The following is a 19,880-nucleotide window of genomic DNA, read 5'->3' on the forward strand; positions in this document are numbered from 1 at the left end:
ATTTTTATTTATTTATTTATTTATTTATTTATTTATTTATATATATTTCTAATTAATTTGGAGAGCATATGTCTATAGCAAAATAAAGTTGTGTCCTTATATTTCGATTTGTCAAATCATAATTTCTGTGTACATTAGGTTGCATGGTTGCTAGGTAACATTATTGAATTCCCTGAAATACAATAAACTGTAGTACAATTTTAAACCTAAATGGCAAGTTTATGTGCTCAAAAAGTAATTCAAAGTGCTTTAGAGAATAAGAAAGACATTACAATTACAATACAAACAAATCAAAACATAAATAATCATCATAAAATGAACATTAAACAGAAGAGTAAAAATGTTTCAGTCATGCACAGCTAAACAGAACTGTTTGAGCCTGGATTTAAACATTGTCAAAGTAGAGGCCTGTCTCACATCTTCAGGAAGACTGTTTCAGGTTTTAGCTGCATGTTTTTCCCCATGTTTAGTCCTGACTCTGGGACCAGCAGGAGGCCGGTCCCTGACGTCCTCAGAGTGTGAGATGGTTCATATGGCACTAACATGTTGGAGATGTTCTTTGGTACTAGGTCATGCACACTTGTACACAAAAATGGCCAAACTGGGAAAAATGTATTTTAATTTATTTGTAAAATATTAAATTTAATAATCATAACAGTGTTTTAGTAAAAAAGCTAACCTGTCATAAGCACTTTAATGCTAGAATGTTGGGTCAGGAGAGACAGTCTGCAGTGACTGGTCATTCGCATTGAGGAAGTTTAGAAACAGTGATATTTTTTTAAGTTAGGAAACAGGTTTGGCTGTTTATTTTAAGATGAGATAAGGCAACAGTTCTTGGATGGTTAATATTTATCACAAGTATTGTGTCTTGTGTCAAAATAAAGATTTCATCTTATCTCTCATGCATACAATTCATATCCTGTGGTCAAAAGAATGCACGTGCATTTTGTGCATATTTAAAATGGTTTGAGACTTTTATAATGTTTTAAGTTGTTAACACAGCAATAATTCAAAGGGATTTAATTTTTGGTATGAAATATGAATCATAATATATACATGTTTATGTGAGAAATATTCATATTCTAGTCCAAGTTTTACATTCAATTTAACATAAGCATGAATTTACTTGCGCTGTCGTGACATCAACATCCGGGTAGGCGTAGCTCTGTCGCCAATGGCAACGTGACGCGGAAGTGTCAGCAGGGACGGGACTTTCTAAAAGCTCGTCCGGAGGCGGGACCTAACGTTCTATTGCAACCATGGCAACCCACTTTAAAACAGTGTTTTCCTATACACCTGTTCACCTGTGCTGACAAAAACTTTTGACAAGACAAAGCGAATTTAGACCTAAAATTATAACAAAAACACATCCAGTTTTTCTACTGATGCATCTGTGGCACCATTTCCCCTCAAACACAGTTATGTCAAACAACAGCCACTTTGTGTTAGTGGCCATGCAAATGTTGATTTTTGACAATATATTTTATGCAATAAGGTTAAGGCTGAGGTTAAAAATAGGGTTAGGTTTATGAACAGGTAAGTTTAGGGCTTTTGGTTAGGTTTGCGAAATGAGTCTCTCAGGAAAAACCTGAGCTGTATTTAAGTGATGGCAAATAATACTTTCATGCCAATTAACTTTAATATCAATATTATAAGTATGAAATGATCTCAGTTTCTATGGAAAATACAGCACGCAGCCGTTAGTTAGCTTTGACTGACATCCGGGGACCTGGACCAAATGCCGAGGATTTAGAGAATCTCCGCACGCGCAGGACACAGCTCATCCCATCAGTAACGACTTATTATACAAAACAAGTCAAGAAAAACGAGGACATTATCCACAATAACATACATAAATCGTGATTTAACTGGACTGAATGTTGTTTTCAAGTGGAAACAAATGTTTGGCGGTAACAGGGTGGGAGTTTTACGCACGGTGCGTGAACATGTTGAACATATTCCTACAGGTAGGTCACATGAGCTGTGTGCCACTGTTTCACAGATATTTATTAAATCATCTAATGCAGTGATGGGGAGAATACTTTGAACATGTACTTAGTTATAGAATACTCAATACCTGCATTAAAGTGTGTTTTGTAACATATTCTGATACATGGTCCCATCAGAGTACTGTATTCTGAGTACTTAGAACACTTTCATACAGAGTTGTATTTAAATTATAATGTAAACACGCAACATAGGATTAAAATCAGCTGTTATGTTTGTTTCATTGTTTGTTCTACATTTATCACTGATCAGAGAAGGACAAATCAAACATGCACTCACCACAAGAGCAGTGTTTTATGTTTTCCTCTCTAATACTGTACAGTTCAAAGCCTAGATTTCAAGTATTCCAAGTATTACTTTGGTTTTAGGAAAGTAACTGCTTTCTGAATACCACCAAATGAAAAAGTAACTGTACCAGAATACAGTTACTCAAAATTTGTATTCAGAACATTGTTCTTGGCACATGTCTTCAGTTAGGTACTTCCAGCACTGATGTTCTGATTTTTTGTTACTGTAACAGGAGCAGATGGAGGGAGAAGGCCCCGGGGCCTGCTGGAGGTACTCGGAGCAGTGATCACTGCACTGTCCCTGGTCTACATCGTCCTCACATTCCCGATCACAATATGGGGATGTGGCAGGGTAATAAAAAAAACATCTCCCAGAATCTCCCAGAATCACAAAAAGAAAAAAATCTCTCTTTCTATTGTGTATTTGAGTAACATACATTTTGTGAGTTCATTGAAGATGGAAGTACTAAGACACTTGGGTACATTTTACAATCAAAAGGTCATGTTTTGGGTTGTGTTTACACACACACACACACATATGCAAAGTCCAGTTCAATGTTATTGTGACCACCTTAGTTTGCCCATCTTTGCATAATTTGTGAACAATCAAATAGAAATCAGATTACTCACATCAGATGTTCTGTTTACGGTACATGACATTTCAATAATCTGATAACTCCAGAATTCAGATAATAATCAGACTTTCGTTATGCATATAAACATAACCACTCAAAGTCTGATTCACTCAAGAATACGCAAATGCAAAATAAGACTGGCTTGTTACCTTCAGGCTGCTATAGGGTATGATCTGATAAACTGTAAAAGATAATGAGAAAACCCTTTACCTTTACCTAGACATAATTACAAGAAGAAAAAACACAATACAAGAAGTTGTAATAAATGTTGGATTTTACAGTTTTGAACGCTACACCTTTTCTTATTATTTAAGATCATTCAAGAGTATGAAAGAGCAGTCATCTTCAGGCTGGGACGACTTATTAAAGGCAGAGTCAAAGGACCAGGTATGTGTGCACCGCTAACATACAAATATCCAAATCAAGACATGCCACAGAGCACAAGTGATACAAGTTTATTATTGTACTATCACCTTTCTTTCTTATGTATATCAAAATCTACTTTAGATGACAGATACAGATGAAAATTCAAACTTGTTCAGTGTCTTGTGACTGACTTACATTTAAATGTCTTGATTCTTCAAGTAAAATAATATAGTTACTACAGAGGATTCACACTTTTGTCCTAAGACCTACTACGCTTCTCAAACTGCCCTGACAATAGATCTAATGACCCTACTGAGACTTTTGTTTGAGCTTATTATTATATTATACTGCTCAATATGCTCAAGTTTCCCTTTTGGGACAAATAAAGTCATTTTGATTTGACTATAATTGGGTGATTGGGTGATTTAACATCAAACGTCATCAAAACAAAGCTCTGCATGCTGTTGGCACCTTCGATGGAGAGCTGCAGATTATGTTAGTAAGATTATGTTAGGTAGCAAATTTTTCACCAATTAAGAAAATAAAATTGTAGAACGAAGTAAATAGAGAGAGTGTGAAAACAGGGATAGATCGGCAATATAGTGTCTTCAAAATAAGTGATTAATGATTACTCAAACATGCATAATGATTACTCAAACATGCACAAATCACTCCAAATACAACTTTTGGTGAGTAAATGGTGAGAGGAAACAACTATAACACGGTTGAAAGATCTGAAAAGTCGATTCTGCATAATAGGTCTGCTTTAAAATATAAACGTGAGTTACTTGTGTTTAGGTCTGTTTTGGATCATCCCATGGCTGGACGAGATTCAGACAGTTGACCTGAGAACCGTGTGCATCGACATCGAACCACAACAGGTCAGAATCTTTCCTCGTTGATCTAAAACATGAACAAAGTCAGAAGGTCGGTCCTGGGTTCAATACTGAGGCTGTGCTTCCTGTGAGCACTCCAGTTTCCCCCATCAACCCATAACATGCACAATAGGTCAAATCCTTTAGCTAAGGTCCTGACCAAAACAAGCTCCAGATCTGGAGATGGGTCCCACTGTTCCCGACAGGTTTAACCCAGTGATATTGAAGGATGGGTCAAATGCAGAGGAGATTATCATACATTTTTTTGCAGTGGAGCAATTTTGCCATGTATCAACTGTCCAAAACAGGGTCTACCAAACACTTAATTGCAAATAGCTGAACTAAATTGCCTTTAATATTGTGCTGTATGGGAGGACAGACTAATTTGATCTCCCTTCCAATTATTGAATTTATTCCACCTGGGCCCTTTTGCCTCTAAATGTACCAAACCACACTTTTTTAGTGGCAGCAATTCCAGAAGCGGGAATCCCATTTATTTAAATTGAGAATTTGAGAAATGTTTTGCAGCTAAAATATGATATAAAGTAGGTTGATTTGTGTAAAATGTTCAATATTCATGTGCACAAACAATGCACAGTCTGTCTGGGGGTCTTTAAAACGGCTTTTTGGCCCGTATTTCAAGCTATGGCAGCCATCCTCTGTGGTCATGCCAATAGGCTCTGTGCACAGCAGCTCACTGTGTCTCAAAGCTAACAGTGACTTTTCTTAAAAACAAAAATCATAAAATGAACAACCTATTAAAATTGAAATTGATTAAAAATAAAGATTACCCAATTACTGTTTTATATATAGATCATGGAACAATAATTTTTGGGGGTCGATATCTATTGTGGGTAGTTTTTCTTCGGACTTTGGACACGCCTGCCTCAACCACAATTTGGTTTGAGGTAATCTGGGTTTTGCAGTTGATCTCGCTCTCCTTCTCTCCTCCTCTCCTCCAACTCCTCCTCCTCCCTCTCCCTCTCCTCCTCTTCCTCTTTCAGGTGCTGACTGCAGACTCAGTGTCTCTGGAGGTAGATGCCGTGCTGTTCTATCGTGTGGTGGAGCCGGTGCTGTGGATGACTCAGGTGCACGACGGGCCTCAGGTCATTCGGCTCTTGGCTCAGACTTCCCTCAGAGCTGCAGTCGGGTCTCACTCTCTCTCCCAGATAATCACTCAGAGGAGGAGCATGGCCCAGAAAATTGAGGTGAGGGTAAAAGGAAATTAAATTCTGTCAACTTGGCACAAAACACGTTTTTTAAAAGTAAATGCTGTTGTACGTTTCGCCTCTCATCCTAGTAGCTTCTTAAACAGACATCTGTCCCAAGAATTTAATGTACACTATTCATCTTGACTAGTTGACTGACTGTTAATTGGTAACCAAGAATGCAAGGTGAATCAAATTTCAATGTTTGTATGGTCACAATTAGCCATTAGCCAACAAACACTGGTAGTGCTGAGCAGTTCATACTTACTCAATGCTTCTCAACATTCTTTAAAGGAGCACTATGTAACTTTTCTGGTGAAGGGTCTGCTGCCTGCTGCCAGGCAAAGCCATTGCATGGAAATGTAATGGCTTTGCCTAAAATCTTCACAGTACGGCATTAAACATGTATATCTCCATGGAGAGCAGCAGGTGATTCCACCCACCATGCCAAGTTACAGGTCAGATCTGTGGAAAGGCGACATGCTGACAATAAATAAAAAAACATAATTTTCAATGTATATTTTTAACAATATAAACACCTGTAATTGGAAAAAAAAACCCTGTTATGATTCACAAGCACATTTTCATGGAGACTAGCAGGCTGCAGACCCTTCACCAAAAAGGTACATAGTGCACCTTTAACATGTGTATTAATCTTGATTTTAATATCATACAAGTATTCATAATATTGTATGCAGTTTTAATGATGATTTATATAATTTGATGGTGAAAATCCTAGTGACACAAATACATTTACATGCATATAGACTGTAATAACTAGTTCTCATTTCAATGTTGTTGGTTGTACTTCCCCTGGTGTTCTGTAGGAGGCGATAAAAGCCGCATCGAGGCCGTGGGGCATTCAGGTGCAACGGGTGGAGCTCAAAGGGTTGGCATTGCCCGTGGATCTGCTCCGTTGTATGGCCTTGGAGGCAGAAACCCAGAGACATGCCCGGGCAAAGGTACAAGACACTAGTACATCAATCTTATGGTTTCTGAGTATAATGCACAGGATAGATTAGTCTACGGGGAAACTTAAGTACACATCTCAGTTTCCCTGATTATATATACTATCAGTCAAAAGTCAAAAGTTTGGACACACTGTCTCATTCAATGTTTTTTTTTTCTTTATTTTTACTACTTTTTACATTTTAGATGCATACAGAAGACATCAAACACATTAATATGAATATTCAATTTTGTAGCTAAGAAAAAAAGTAATTCTACTAAATATTTGTCGCCAAAGCAAAAGATGGCTACAATGAGGATTTTAATCTAAATTATAGCACTCTGGCTGTGATCAGTAGGTGCAACCCAGTTTCACTTCACTGTCTGAGCAAAGCAGTTCTAAAGCTGTGAATCCGCCTGAAAATGAAGGCATGTGGATATTAATGATGTGCCATGGATGTGTAAGAGCTGTGGACAAGTTAAACAGATTAAATACCTGAAAATCAGGTACCACAGACCTATTGTGCTTGTGTCTGTTAATATAGTTTTAATCTATGACACCCGTGGATCATTATGTTATAATTTGCACTTTTTTTTTTTTTTTTTTTTTTTTTTTTAAACTATTTATTTACATGATATTTCACAATAACAAACTGAATACATATCTACTGATAACACAAATATATATATAAAAAAAAAAAAAAAAAAAAAACACAAAAAAAAAAAAAAACAAAACAAACAAAAACACAACAACAACAAATAAGCACACAAAAGGGGGACAATATCATACCAAAAGGAGCCTTTATAACATAAAATATCAATAATCTGGTCTACTTCAGATTCACTTCACAAAAAAAAAAAAACACAGGGAATCTATTACCCATTTAACTTTTTAGTCCATACCTATATGTGTTATTGTCTGCCATTCTGGGCCTAAAAACTCACGCAGGGGCGACCAGTCCTTAACAAAAGAGTCTAGCTTTCCTTCAAGGACATTGTAAAGCCTTTCATAAGGCAAAATTGATAGAAGTTTTTCACGCCAGAGGGTGAGGGAGGGAGATTGTTCCTGGATCCATACCTGGAGTATAGAAAGGCGTGCAGCGTACATTATAACATTAAGCATTTTTGTTTCTCGAGTATAGTTGTTTATACCCAATATACAAGCCTTAGGGTCTTCAGGTACTTTTACTCCAAGATATTTTTCAGTTTCCTGAAGAACTGAAGACCAAAATGAAAGAATAATTGGACATGACCACATTAAATGAAAATAGGTTCCTGCTTCCTTTTTGCATTTAAAACAAAGTGTTGTGCAAGTTTCATATTTACTCCGAGTTACAGGGGTCACATGCATTTTATTAATAATTTTATACTGTACTTCATGAGATTTATTTGATTTAGTGATTTGTTTTGCATCATTTAGTACTTTGATCCACTGTTGATCATCCAATTTAACACCAAAATCATATTCCCAACTTTTCTTAATATTAATAACTACACCTGTATTCATATTAATATGGTCATATATATTTGTTATAATTTTATCTTTAAGCACAACAGCTTTTATAAAAATATTATCCAAAATACTGTTTTTTACACCATTTTTGTAATATGTAATAGAATTGAGATAACTTCTAATTTGCAAATATCGAAAGAAGTGAGCTTGTGGGAGATTAAATTCATTTTTTAATTGTTGAAATGACTTTATAAAATCATCTACATAGAGATCTGATATTTTTGTAATACCTACTTCCCTCCATTCTTTAAAGCCAGAATCAGTACAGGTGAGTTGAAAATCTGGATTATTAGCAATAGGTGCTGAAAACGAATATTTGTCAATACTAAAGTGTTTACGGATAGCACTAAGAGATTTGCAGATATTTTTAAGAATATAATTGTTTTTAATATTAGCATATACTTTTTCCAAACATAAAAAGGGGAGATATTCTAGCTGTGCAGTATCTAAGCCAATTCCTTCTAAATCAGGAAAACAGAACAGGCCATTTTTAACCCACTCTGAAACAAATTTTAATTGTGATGCCCAGTGATAGAATTGGAAATTTGGAATCCCAAGGCCTCCTTTCTGGATGGGCAGCTGAAGTTTCTGAAGTTCCATTCTAGGTCGCTTGTTGTTCCACAAAAATGCTCTTATAGCACTATGTATTTGTTTGAAGATTTTAGAAGAGATATATGAAGGTAGCATTTGTATTATATACAGCAAGCGAGGAAGAACATTCATTTTTATAACTGCTACCCGATCCATCAAAGATAATGACAGAGGCGTCCATCTGTGGAGGTCAGTTTTAATCTTTGCAATTGCAGGTAAAAGATTATTTTTAATTAACTTATTTAAATCTGTAGAAAAGTATATGCCAAGATATTTAAACCCATTTGTAGTTACCTTAAAAGGATGAAAGCATGTTATACTGTCTGTTATATCTCCAATTGGAAGGGCTAATGATTTTTCATAATTAATTTTATAACCTGAGAATTGACTAAATTCCTCAATAGTCCTGATAAGTGGAGGTATAGACTCTGTAGGGTTGTTCAAAAATAAAAGAACATCGTCAGCATAGAGTGATATCTTATGAGAGCTATTATTTGTTTCTATGCCCTTGATCTCTTTGTTCATTCTTATACATTCAGCCAGTGGCTCAATGATCAAGTCAAACAGAAGAGGAGAAAGTGGACACCCTTGTTTGGTGCCTCTTTCCAACAAGAATGTTTCAGACATTGTTCCGTTCATTAAAAGAGCAGCCTGTGGATTTGTATAGAGCAATTTAATCCAATTAATAAAGTTTTCCTTAAATGAAAATTCCCTAAGTGTTCTAAATAAATACATCCATTCAACGCGATCAAAGGCTTTCTCTGCGTCCAATGTAATGACCGCAGCCTTTTCTTGTTTATATGCTACATACTGTAAAATGCCGAGCAGCCGTCGTACATTGGAGCAGGATTGCCGTGTCTGGATAAAGCCAGTTTGATCACAGGAAACTAATTTGTGCATCACTTTATTCAGGCGCATTGCTAAAATATTTGCTAGAATTTTTGAATCTGTGTTCTGAATTGATAATGGCCTGTATGATGCAGGATTTTCAAGATCTTTATTTTCTTTAGGTATTAATGTAATAATGGATTGCTGCATTGTAATTGGCAGTTTCTTCACATCATATGCATGCTGAAACATTCTTGTTAACAGAGGAGCAAAAATGTCCACAAAGGTTTTATACACCTCTGCAGGAAAACCGTCTGGGCCACAAGCTTTCCCATCTTTTAACGAGTTGATTGATTTTTTAACATCTTCAATTGTGATTTCAGCATTGAGTCCCTCATTATCCTGCAAATTAACTTTCGGTAGTTTTAATTTCTGAAAAAACAAATCCATATTTTTATCACTTTCATCACTTACAGTTTCGGATTTGTACAGATTAATAAAATATTTTCTAAACGCCTGTACAATTTCCCTTGTTGTATGAACTAATTTACCACTTGCATCTTTTACTTTTGTTATTATAGTATTTTGTTTTTTATTGTTAATCAAACTTGCTAAATACTTTGCAGATTTATTACTATTATATTTTTTATACTTTTGCAAAAATAATTCTTTTTCAGTTTTTTGAATCAGTAGTGAATTCAGTGCAGTTTTAGCAACCAGCACCTGTTCCCAACTCTCAGCAGTAAGAGAACGTTTATGTTCAGTTTCTGCTTCTTGTAATTTTAACATAAGTCTGTTTTGCTCATAAATTATTTTCTTTTTTTTGGTAGCACAATAGGAGATCATTAAGCCTCGCAGATAAGCTTTAGTAGTTTCCCATAGATTTGCCGGATCGGTGTCACCATTATCATTAATTGAAAGAAAATACACCAAGTTTTCTTTAGTTTTTTCGCAAAAACTTAAGTCAGATAGTATTGACCTGTTGCACTGCCAAGCATTTTTAATTTTCTGGGAGCCACAAAAAGTTACTTCTATTTTGATAGGTGCATGATCTGACAAATGTATGCTTCCTATACTACTATGCTTAACTGCCTCCAACATTGTTTTGGAAATCAAGAAAAAATCTATTCTCGTATACATTTTATGAGGATTTGAGAAGAAGGTGTAATCCTTCTCTCCAGGGTGCATGCATCTCCACACATCTATCAAATCAACCTCATCAAGCATTTGCTGTAAAGCTCGTTGTCTTGGGGTTTGTTTAAAGCCAGTGAGGCTAGGCTTTTTATCTTGAGCATTGTTCATTACACAGTTCCAGTCTCCACCGATTATCATAGTGGGACAACGAAATTTAAATAAGACATCAGTCAAAGTAATAAAAAATGAGGGATCAAGGTCTGGAGCTGCATACACATTCATTATAGTCACTTTCTTGCCATACAAAGTACCGTGGATTAAAACAAAACAGCCATTATTATCAGTTTCTATGTGGGTTATATTTATAGGCAATTTTTTATGTATCAGTATTGCCGCACCTCTACGTTTAGTATTAAAAGAAGAAAAATAGACATATCCTACCCAATCTTTTTTAAGTTTTTTATGTTCTTTTTCAGTCAGGTGTGTCTCTTGCAACATAGCTACTGATATGTTCTCCTTCCTCAGAAAAGTAATTATCCTAGTTCTCTTCACTGGGTTGTTACACCCTTTAATATTAAATGAACAGATATTCACCGGAAAGGCCAAAAAATATAATTTGCACATTTTAAATTGCAGTATTCATCTAAAACAACTTAATAAAAGAAACTGACTTCCATGTTGGAAAACTGTAGTGCCCAATGGGAACTGATGTCGCTGTAAACGTCATTACAACAAAAAAACATGTAGCTGTTGGTCCCTCTCATGGATCGCAGCACATCACACTAGCGAGTAGTGGTAGTAGTGTACCAAAATTACTATGCGATGCTGCCAAATCCTACATATATCATCAATCAAGAAAATAAAATTGGACAATGAAGTAAGTACAGAGCAGTGGGTGTATGCTGTTGAAAACAAGGGTTGATCGGCAATATGGTGTCTTGAAAATAAGTGATTAAAGAGTGCTCAAACATTCACTCCAAATACAACTTCAAGGGTAAATGAGAAGGACACAGCTATAACATGATTCAAAGCTTTGAAAAGTCAACTTTGCAGAATACATCTACTTTAAGCTTAAATTGTCTAATCAATGAATATACACTTTAATTGTGATGAAATAATTTCTAAGCAATAACAGTAGATTTTTAACATTTGGCATCATCTCTCCTTTGCCTTCTTCATTTTTGTCAACCTCTCTCCTTCACTCCTGCCCATTCTATCTCTCCCTCTCTCCCTCCCTCACTTTGTCTGTCTTTGTCTCTTCTGCCTCTTTTTCCCTTTGTCTCTCTCCCCCCCCCCTCTCTCTCCCTCTCTCTTGTCCTTTCCCTCCCTTCCCTCTCTCTCTCAGTTAATCTGTGCTCAGGCTGAACTAGGAGCGTCCCTCGCCCTAAAGCAGGCAGCCTCCTCTCTCTCACCCATTGCGCTCCAGCTCCGATACCTCCAGTCGCTCTCCTCTGTGCACAGCTCCACCTCCATCATCGTCACCGCCGTTCCCATGGAGATCATCAGGAAATTTATGTCAAAAAACACATAAAGTTTACCATTTCTGCAAATCAAATCACATTTATTTATTAAGTACAGTGTTTTTGACAAAGGAACACATTTACAGGAGGATTGAGGATTTGAAGGTACACTATGAAAATTCTCTGTTTGTCTCCTTGGAGATGTTATTGCTTTGCCAGGAATGTTCCACAGTATGGCAATTGATACTTTGCAGCTGATGTCATCTAAATTCCCTGGGGATGTGATACTAACTGTGGACACTGGTCCATCTGAAGCTCTGTTACTAAAGTTAGGCTTTAATCTGAGATTTGTTATTACACAATCTGACCGTAAAGAACTGACTTAGCTGGAACTGCAACAGGTGAACTGATTTATGCTGTTAAACAAGTCTCTTATGCATAAAATTACAGTCACAACCTAGCTAGCATTAGCCAACCTTTTTTCAGTTAGTTACACTGGTCACAGACCCCTGAAAATGGCAAGGCAAGTGTATTTGTATAGCACAGTTCATACAAAAAATTATTCAAAGTGCTTTACAGAATAAGAAAGACATTAAAATCATAATACAAACAAATCAAAACATCAAAAAAAAAGTAATCATCATAAAATTAACATTGAAAGAGGAGAGTGCAGAATCAAACCCTTTGAGTCATATGCAGGTTAACTGAACTATTTTGAGCCTGGTTTTAAATATTGTCAAAGTAGAGGCCTGTCTCACATCTTCAGGAGGACTGTTCCAAGTTTTAGCTGCATAAAACTTAAATGCTGATTCCCCATGTTTAGTCCTGACTCTGGGCACCAGCAGGAGGCCGGTCCCTGAAGTCCTCAGAGTGTGAGATGGTTCATATGGCTCTAACATGTCGGAGATGTACTTTGGTTCTAGGCCATGGAGAGACTTGTTCACAAACAGAGCTGCTTTAAAGTCTATTCTCTGAGCCACAGAAGCCAGTGCAGCCTGAGCACAGGACACATGTGCTCGTACTTCCTGGTTCTAGTCAGGACCCGAGCAGCAGTGTTCTGGATGTACTGCAGCTGTCTTACCACTCACTTGGAGAGGCCAGTGAGCAGGACGTTACAGTAGTCTAACCTACTGAGGTCTGGTTTTGACAGTATAACTTATTTTTTTTCCATGTTTTTTAAATGGTAAAAACCTGCAGATGTTACTGATTTGATGTGGCTGTTAAAGTTCCAAGTCTGAGTCCATTATTACTCCTCGATTTCTAGCCTGATTTGAAGGTCTTAGAGAGAGAGACTGGAGGTGACTAGTAACACTTTCTTTGTTTCTGTGGGCCAAAGACCCAAGATCTTGTTTGAGTTCAGCTGGGGAAATTTTTTTGCATCCATATTTGCATAGTTGTGGTAGGACACATTATTGCTGTGTATTAACTGGCTTAACAGTAGCATGAAGAGATTAAATAAAACGGGTCCCAGGATTGAGCCCTGGGGCACCCCACAGGTCAGTGTGATCTGGGACACACTTTCCAATTTCAACAAAGTACTCCCTGTTTTCTAGATAGGACTTGGCCCAGTTTATTGCCGTACCAGAGATGCCCACACAGTCCTCTAGTCTCTCTAAAAGGATCCCATGATCAACAGTGTCAAAGGCAGCACTCAGACCTAACAGATTCAAAACTTTGCCTGCATCAGTGTTGAAACCTGACTGGAAGACATCGAAGGAGTTGTTCATTTGGCGAAAGTTAATAAGCAGTTTTTTCCAGGACTTAGCCTAAAAATGTTAGATTTGAAATTGGTCGGTAATTGTTCAGTTCTATGGCATCAAGACTGCTCTTCTTTAGGAGAGGCTTGATAACCACAGTTTTCAAAATTCTTGGGAATGTTCCAGATTGAAGCGACATGTTAACTATGCAAGCAATTGGTGATGGCAAACTGTTGAGCGTCAGACTGGTGACGATCTCTGGGGCAGATTTGTCTGTTGCAGGTACAAAGTGAGTCAGCTCTAGGTGGCTGCTGAGTTGTTATTTGTGTTATGGAACTGATGGCATTTTTAATGCCCTGAACCTTGTCATTAAAGAATACTGCAAACTAATTACACTTAGATGTGTAAATTAGTTCTAATGGCAATGGAGCTTGAGGAAAATGTGCCGTTTAAATCTGGGTTTTGAGACAATTTTTTTGGCAAACCTTTTTTGGCAGTGTTTGCTAATGTAAGTGCATTGTGTCACCATGGAAACTGCTGAACATTCCACTATAGAGATAAATGCACACCCCCAGTGTGATGTCACTGCAAAGTATCAATACATGTATCGATCTCCATGGAGACAGGCAGGTGACACTACCAGGCCAAGTTACAAGTCAGATCTGTGGAGAGATGAGCCCACTCACAGTAAGGTTGCATGTTTTTCGAGGTATTTTTTAGGAATAAAAACACGCATAATTAAACAAATGCAATTGTAGATAGCTTAATGCCACAGTGTGTCTCCATGAAGACAAGGAAAAGTTATATAGTGCACCTTTAAATGATTGAGATGAGACACATTTTTTTTATAAATAACTTTTTATAGTGGTTTGAGTTCATTATAAACTTCCATTTGATTTATGTAACAAAATTTTGCCTAAATATTTTTTCTACATGTCTGTTGTATGTTCTTAGTCATTAAACATATGTATTGTAATAAAAGGGTGTTCATACACTGCCTGGCCAAAAAAAAAGGTGCCACCAAGAAAAAGGTCACACACTCTAATATTTGGTTGTTCCGCCTTTAGCTTTGATTACAGCTCACATTCGCAGTGGCATTGTTTTGATAAGCTCCTGCAATGTCACAAGATTTATTTCCATCCAGTGCTGCATTAATTTTTCACCAAGATGTTGCATTGATGATGGTCGAGTCTGACATTGCACAAAGCCTTCTCCAGCACATCCCAAAGATTCTCAATGGGGTTAAGGTTTAGACTCCATGTGTGAAAATGATGTCTCATGCTCCTGACCCACTCTTTCACAATTTGAGCCTGATGAATCCTGGCATTGTCATCTTGGAATATGCCCGTGTCATCAGGGAAGAACAAATCCATTGATGGAATAACCTGGTCATTCAGTATATTCAGGTGTCAGCTGACCTCATTCTGCTGAACCTAGACCTGACCAACTGCAGGAGGCTCGTACCTATTTGCTTAGTTAAATCCAGGTGGTGACTTTTTTGGGGGGGCAGGCAGTATACTATTTCATTAGTAGCGTAGTGTTAAATTTAAAAAAATTAATAAATGGTATTACATGTTCACTGTTGGCTCTGTTTGTTCGGTCATTTAATCTGATCCACTGATGTAACAGTGTTTCCAATCAGACATTTACCTTTGACACTTTAAATACAGACACAGAGCCAAACTGGTTAGCAACTTGGCACTCTCCCCTCACAAAAAAGGGTCCCAGGTTTGATTCCTGACATGTTTTCTGTGTGCAGATTCCATTATAGGGATGGGCAATACTGACAAAAGTCTGTGTAATCCCCCAGTTGAAGACATTTTGAAGCTTCTTCACTCTAAAACATTTTCCAGCTGGCAGAACAAATTTTTTCTTTTGCTAATACTGGCAAAAATGAATGCCTCAATTATTATATATATATATTACCCCATTGATATCCAGGTACTATAATATTATGGCAATCCATGACCACGAGGCTGGAAATCTATTGATTGAGGTTAAGTATTGCATGAATGGACTATAAAATGCAACATTTAAGTGCAGAAAATATAGAAATTATTAAAGCTCAAGTCTTAAAGGAGGTGTTTTCTCAATTACAGATGTTCAAAAATATCTTGAAAAAAATGCTGTACTGTGGAACATGTGCCCATCTCCAGTACTGGTGTTAATGGTGTTAAAACAGTGAACTACATAACCAGAGCTTAGGTAATGTTCAGGTTTCCGCTGCTGTCTGTAAGTCCATTCAGACTCTCACAAACTGTAAATATGAGCTGATTACTGCAGCTTTGAGCCTGTTATAGCGTGACCCGACCTCTGACCCCTGACCTCCATTGGCACTGATGCTGGCATGAAGGAGTCTCTGTCCTGACACAAAAAACTCTGCAACCCACTTCTGTATTTATATTTGAGAGATAATATTGACAAAAGTAGTTCTCAGTATTGCTTTTTTTATTGTTCAATCTACGTTTCTACCCTCACCCAACCCTTGGCATATCCAACGTTGGGAAGTAAGTGAATACATGTAAAAATAATAATGGCTTACACTTGTAAAGCGCTTTTTCAAAGCCTCTCAAAGCGCTACACTATAGTCATTATTCATTCATTTCCACACTTGGTGATGGTAAGATACTATTGTAGCCACAGCTGCCCTGGGGCAGACTGATGGAAGCGAGGCTGCCAATCTGTGCCATCGGCCCCTCCAACCACCACACACCACTTTCATACTAGGCAATGTGGGTGAAGTGTCTTGCCTAAAGACAGCAGACAATGACAGAACTTGGTCCGAGCTTCAGGTTGGGGGACCAACACTCTAACCACTGAGCCACTGTCGCCCCCTGTACTGAATACATGTACCGAATACACGTATTCTAATACTAATTTGAGTAACTATATTCCTGTACATTAACTTTTTCATTGGGTGATATTCAGAATACAGTTACTTTCCTAAAACCAAAGGAATACATTGTTGTACTTGATCACACAATTTAGGCTTCAAACTGCAACAAATTAGTGAGAAAAATGTAAAACACTGCTCTTCTTGTCCATGCAAGTGTGATTTTTCCTTCTCAGCAGCATGTTGCGTATTTACACAATAATTTAAAAATAATACTTTCACACAGAGTTGCAAAGTATTGGAATATCAGAAGTATCGGAAAATGTTATAGAATACATTTTACTACAGGTATTCAGTATTTTGTTGCTCAACACATTGTCAAAGTATTCTTCCCATCACTGGGCATAAGAACAGGCCCAACAGAAGCCTAACTGCAGGCTTGGGGGCCCTTGGTATCTCCATAAACAAGTTGTAGGAAGTGTCTGGGGAGTGAATATTTGCTCCAGATTCAGATATTCACCCACCTCACAAATTCAGATCTGACTGGGTTTTAGGTCAAACATTCCAAATTTTCAGGTGAAGCTTAGCTCCATTATTTAAAGGTGCACTATATAACCTTTCTAGTGGATTGCCCACCACCTACTTGTCTCCATGGAGATGTTATTGTTTTTGCCTGTTGTGTTCCACAGTATGGCATTAAATTTCTATCTTGCATTTATTGAATTACATGTTTTTATTGTATTATTATTGTTATTGCATTTATTATGAATAAAGGGGCAATGCATATTAAAAACAAGATGATGCAAAAATAAACTGTAAATATGCAGGATTGTAGCCAAAGCTCATTTCCATCCTGGGCCAAGAACAGCCACAAACCCACATACTTCATAACATGACAAAATATACAGTAACAGCTTCCACATGTACCTCCCACTCATGCACTCCAAAACACAGGCATACTAACTTACAGCATTAGTATTAACTGTACAGGTCCAACACATACTCTCACTGCACACGCACATGCACACGCGCACACGCAGCAGTAACCTCTATATACAGGTGTATATACAGGTATGACTGCACTCCCCGGCTCATGTGCAAATGTGCACTGCTTAAAGATGCACTGCATTTTCACGCTGAGTGGGCTTGCTTGGCCTGATGGCGTCTCACTGCCACATTGTGAAGCATTCCAAGCAAACCAATAATATCTCCATGGAAACAGGCAGGTAACGAACTAGAAATCTTTCAGTTGCCAGCTGCAGAGTGCGTCGAACCAATCTCTGAAAAATGAAATTACAGGGGATAAAATATAAGTAATATAGTCAATTTTTTTTCATACAAGCTGCAATCTGTAATCAAATGCCGTCACATTTTCCAGGATGCACTTGAACACCGCATAAGCTCTTTAACTGGAACACTGTGACCTTAGTGTGACCCTTCACCTGTCAATCACAGCTTCAGGCTCAGACACAAAAGCAGATCATTAGAATTAAAGGTACAATATGTTTTTGTAGCATCATTTGTAGCATCATCAGTACTGACAAGGTTATACCTCGGGCCACAAGATCTTATAGGTTCAAAATGTCACAATGTCAGATTTATAATTTGGTGCAAACACTTTTTCCTGAGCAAAAAAACATTTATTACAAACTGTATCTAACCCATCTATGAGCTATTGTAACTATTGTGTTAATATTTAGACTTAGGTAAGTACTACGTTTTTATGGTTTATAGGAATTGTATGTATCCTCCTACTCAATGGCAATTACTTCAGCCTAGAAAGTTCCACAGCATGGCATTAAATTCTCTATCTTGAATGAATTCAATTACAGATGTTTTTGTTGCCCTGATTGTCTCCCTCCAGATGGGTAAGTTTAATGCCATACTGTGAAGCATTATTGCAATCAGAAAAGTTACATAGTGGAGCTTTAAAGAGTTTATAGAGTGTTGAAAATATCTAAGTTGTAAATGTGCAGAGCTGTAGGTGGTTGTTAAAGTTGAAGGATTCAGCCCAGATTTGGATATGAATAGCCCAGACCACAGCGCGCCCCGCCCTCCCTGTACAGACCCATACTTAAACATGTGTAATTTAACATGCAAACACTACATGGGAGTCCTACGTCTGCTACAAAACCCCGCTCACTGCAGAGTTACTGCATCTGAACTTATCCATGAGTTTTAACTGAGGAAACATCAGGAGCGTCGCCACAAATATTAGTATAAAAATGAAATATATCTCAAGAATAGGGATGTCAGGATGATGTAGTTTATAAAAAATGGGGATTATTAAAACCTCCATGGGTCCAGAATAAAAAAATTAGAACTGTTGCCATAGAGATTAAATATTTAAGACAAAATATTATATCGAGAATGGGAAAAGGTCCTCAAAATGTTACATGTAGCAGAAAGCTTAAACGCATACTTGAAATTAATAAAGTTTGTCTTGAAGCAAAAATAAATTCATTCAATTTGTTTTTTAATCTGAAAGTTTATGTCACATTAACTTTACTACTTAATTCCTAAAGATGGTGGAGGAGTGGTGATCTATTAGAGAATATGAATGAAATATATTTAAAGATTTCACTGTTGTTTAGTCATGGTGTCAGTAATTGTGATTAATCTTTAAATTGTGATGTTTTTTCTCGTTAGAATCATAACAATTTGATACTTTTAAATGGTCCATATTCTGACACAAGTGAGACCCATGAATACTTTTCCCAAATAACTACTGATATGTGCTGAGTAGAACAAACTACATTTATTTTATTTATGAAAATGCTGATGTGTTGTTTAAATTCAGTATTCAATATTCCCTGGGGGTGTGAAGCTAACTGTAGGCACTGCTCTGTCTGTAGGCATTGCTCTGTCTGAAGCATCTGTCTGAAGCATCCTTACTCAAGTTAGACTTTATATATGACCCACAACACTTGTAAAGAACTGAATTGGCTACAACAGATGAAATGGTTTGTGCTGTTAAACAAGTCTGCTCTGTTCCACCTTGTGATGTCATTAAGTGGTATTTTTTAAGTTAACAGCTCCTTTTACCTTTTGTTTAGTAGAGAATGAAAATTCCAGGCTGAAATTATCCAAATGACTCTAGCGAAGGTGCACGGAATTTCAAAACACAGTGGAGCACTTTCTATATTACCACATGACATCACAAGGTGGAACAGAGTGTATTGTGTTTGAGAGAAGAACAATATGCAGAGTTTGTGTGTTAAACACGTGAATGAAACAAAATACAACTCCAGGTCTGTTTTTGATAAGGAAACAACATTATAACAAATTAAAAAAATTTAAAAAAAAACGTGTAACATGGGCCCTTTAATGTAGTATTCAAACTGTTAAAGCATCAACACAGCACAACTTAAAATATTACTTTCTTGGTTAATTAGCTCCATAGCTTCTCAGTCTCCTCCTCTCCACTCTTCTGGAAGTTATCTGTCCTTAAGTCTCTCCTCCCTCCTTCTCTTCAGCTTAGTGTGTCTGTGTTACTCA

At 37.1% G+C, this 19,880-nt stretch overlaps 1 protein-coding gene across 1 annotated transcript; it reads left to right on the forward strand.

Annotated features, from left to right (window-relative positions):
* Positions 1-1,900: 1,900 nt before the first annotated feature.
* Positions 1,901-11,923, forward strand: LOC117388656 (stomatin-like). The gene is made up of 7 exons (XM_033986242.1): positions 1,901-1,967; positions 2,528-2,646; positions 3,244-3,316; positions 4,094-4,176; positions 5,175-5,378; positions 6,206-6,340; positions 11,738-11,923. The coding sequence occupies exons 1-7, from the start codon at positions 1,901-1,903 to the stop codon at positions 11,921-11,923; spliced, it is 867 nt and encodes a 288-aa protein (XP_033842133.1).
* Positions 11,924-19,880: the final 7,957 nt, after the last annotated feature.

The sequence above is a fragment of the Periophthalmus magnuspinnatus genome, chromosome 20 (genome assembly GCF_009829125.3).
Source record: "Periophthalmus magnuspinnatus isolate fPerMag1 chromosome 20, fPerMag1.2.pri, whole genome shotgun sequence".
Taxonomy (NCBI): domain Eukaryota; kingdom Metazoa; phylum Chordata; class Actinopteri; order Gobiiformes; family Gobiidae; genus Periophthalmus; species Periophthalmus magnuspinnatus.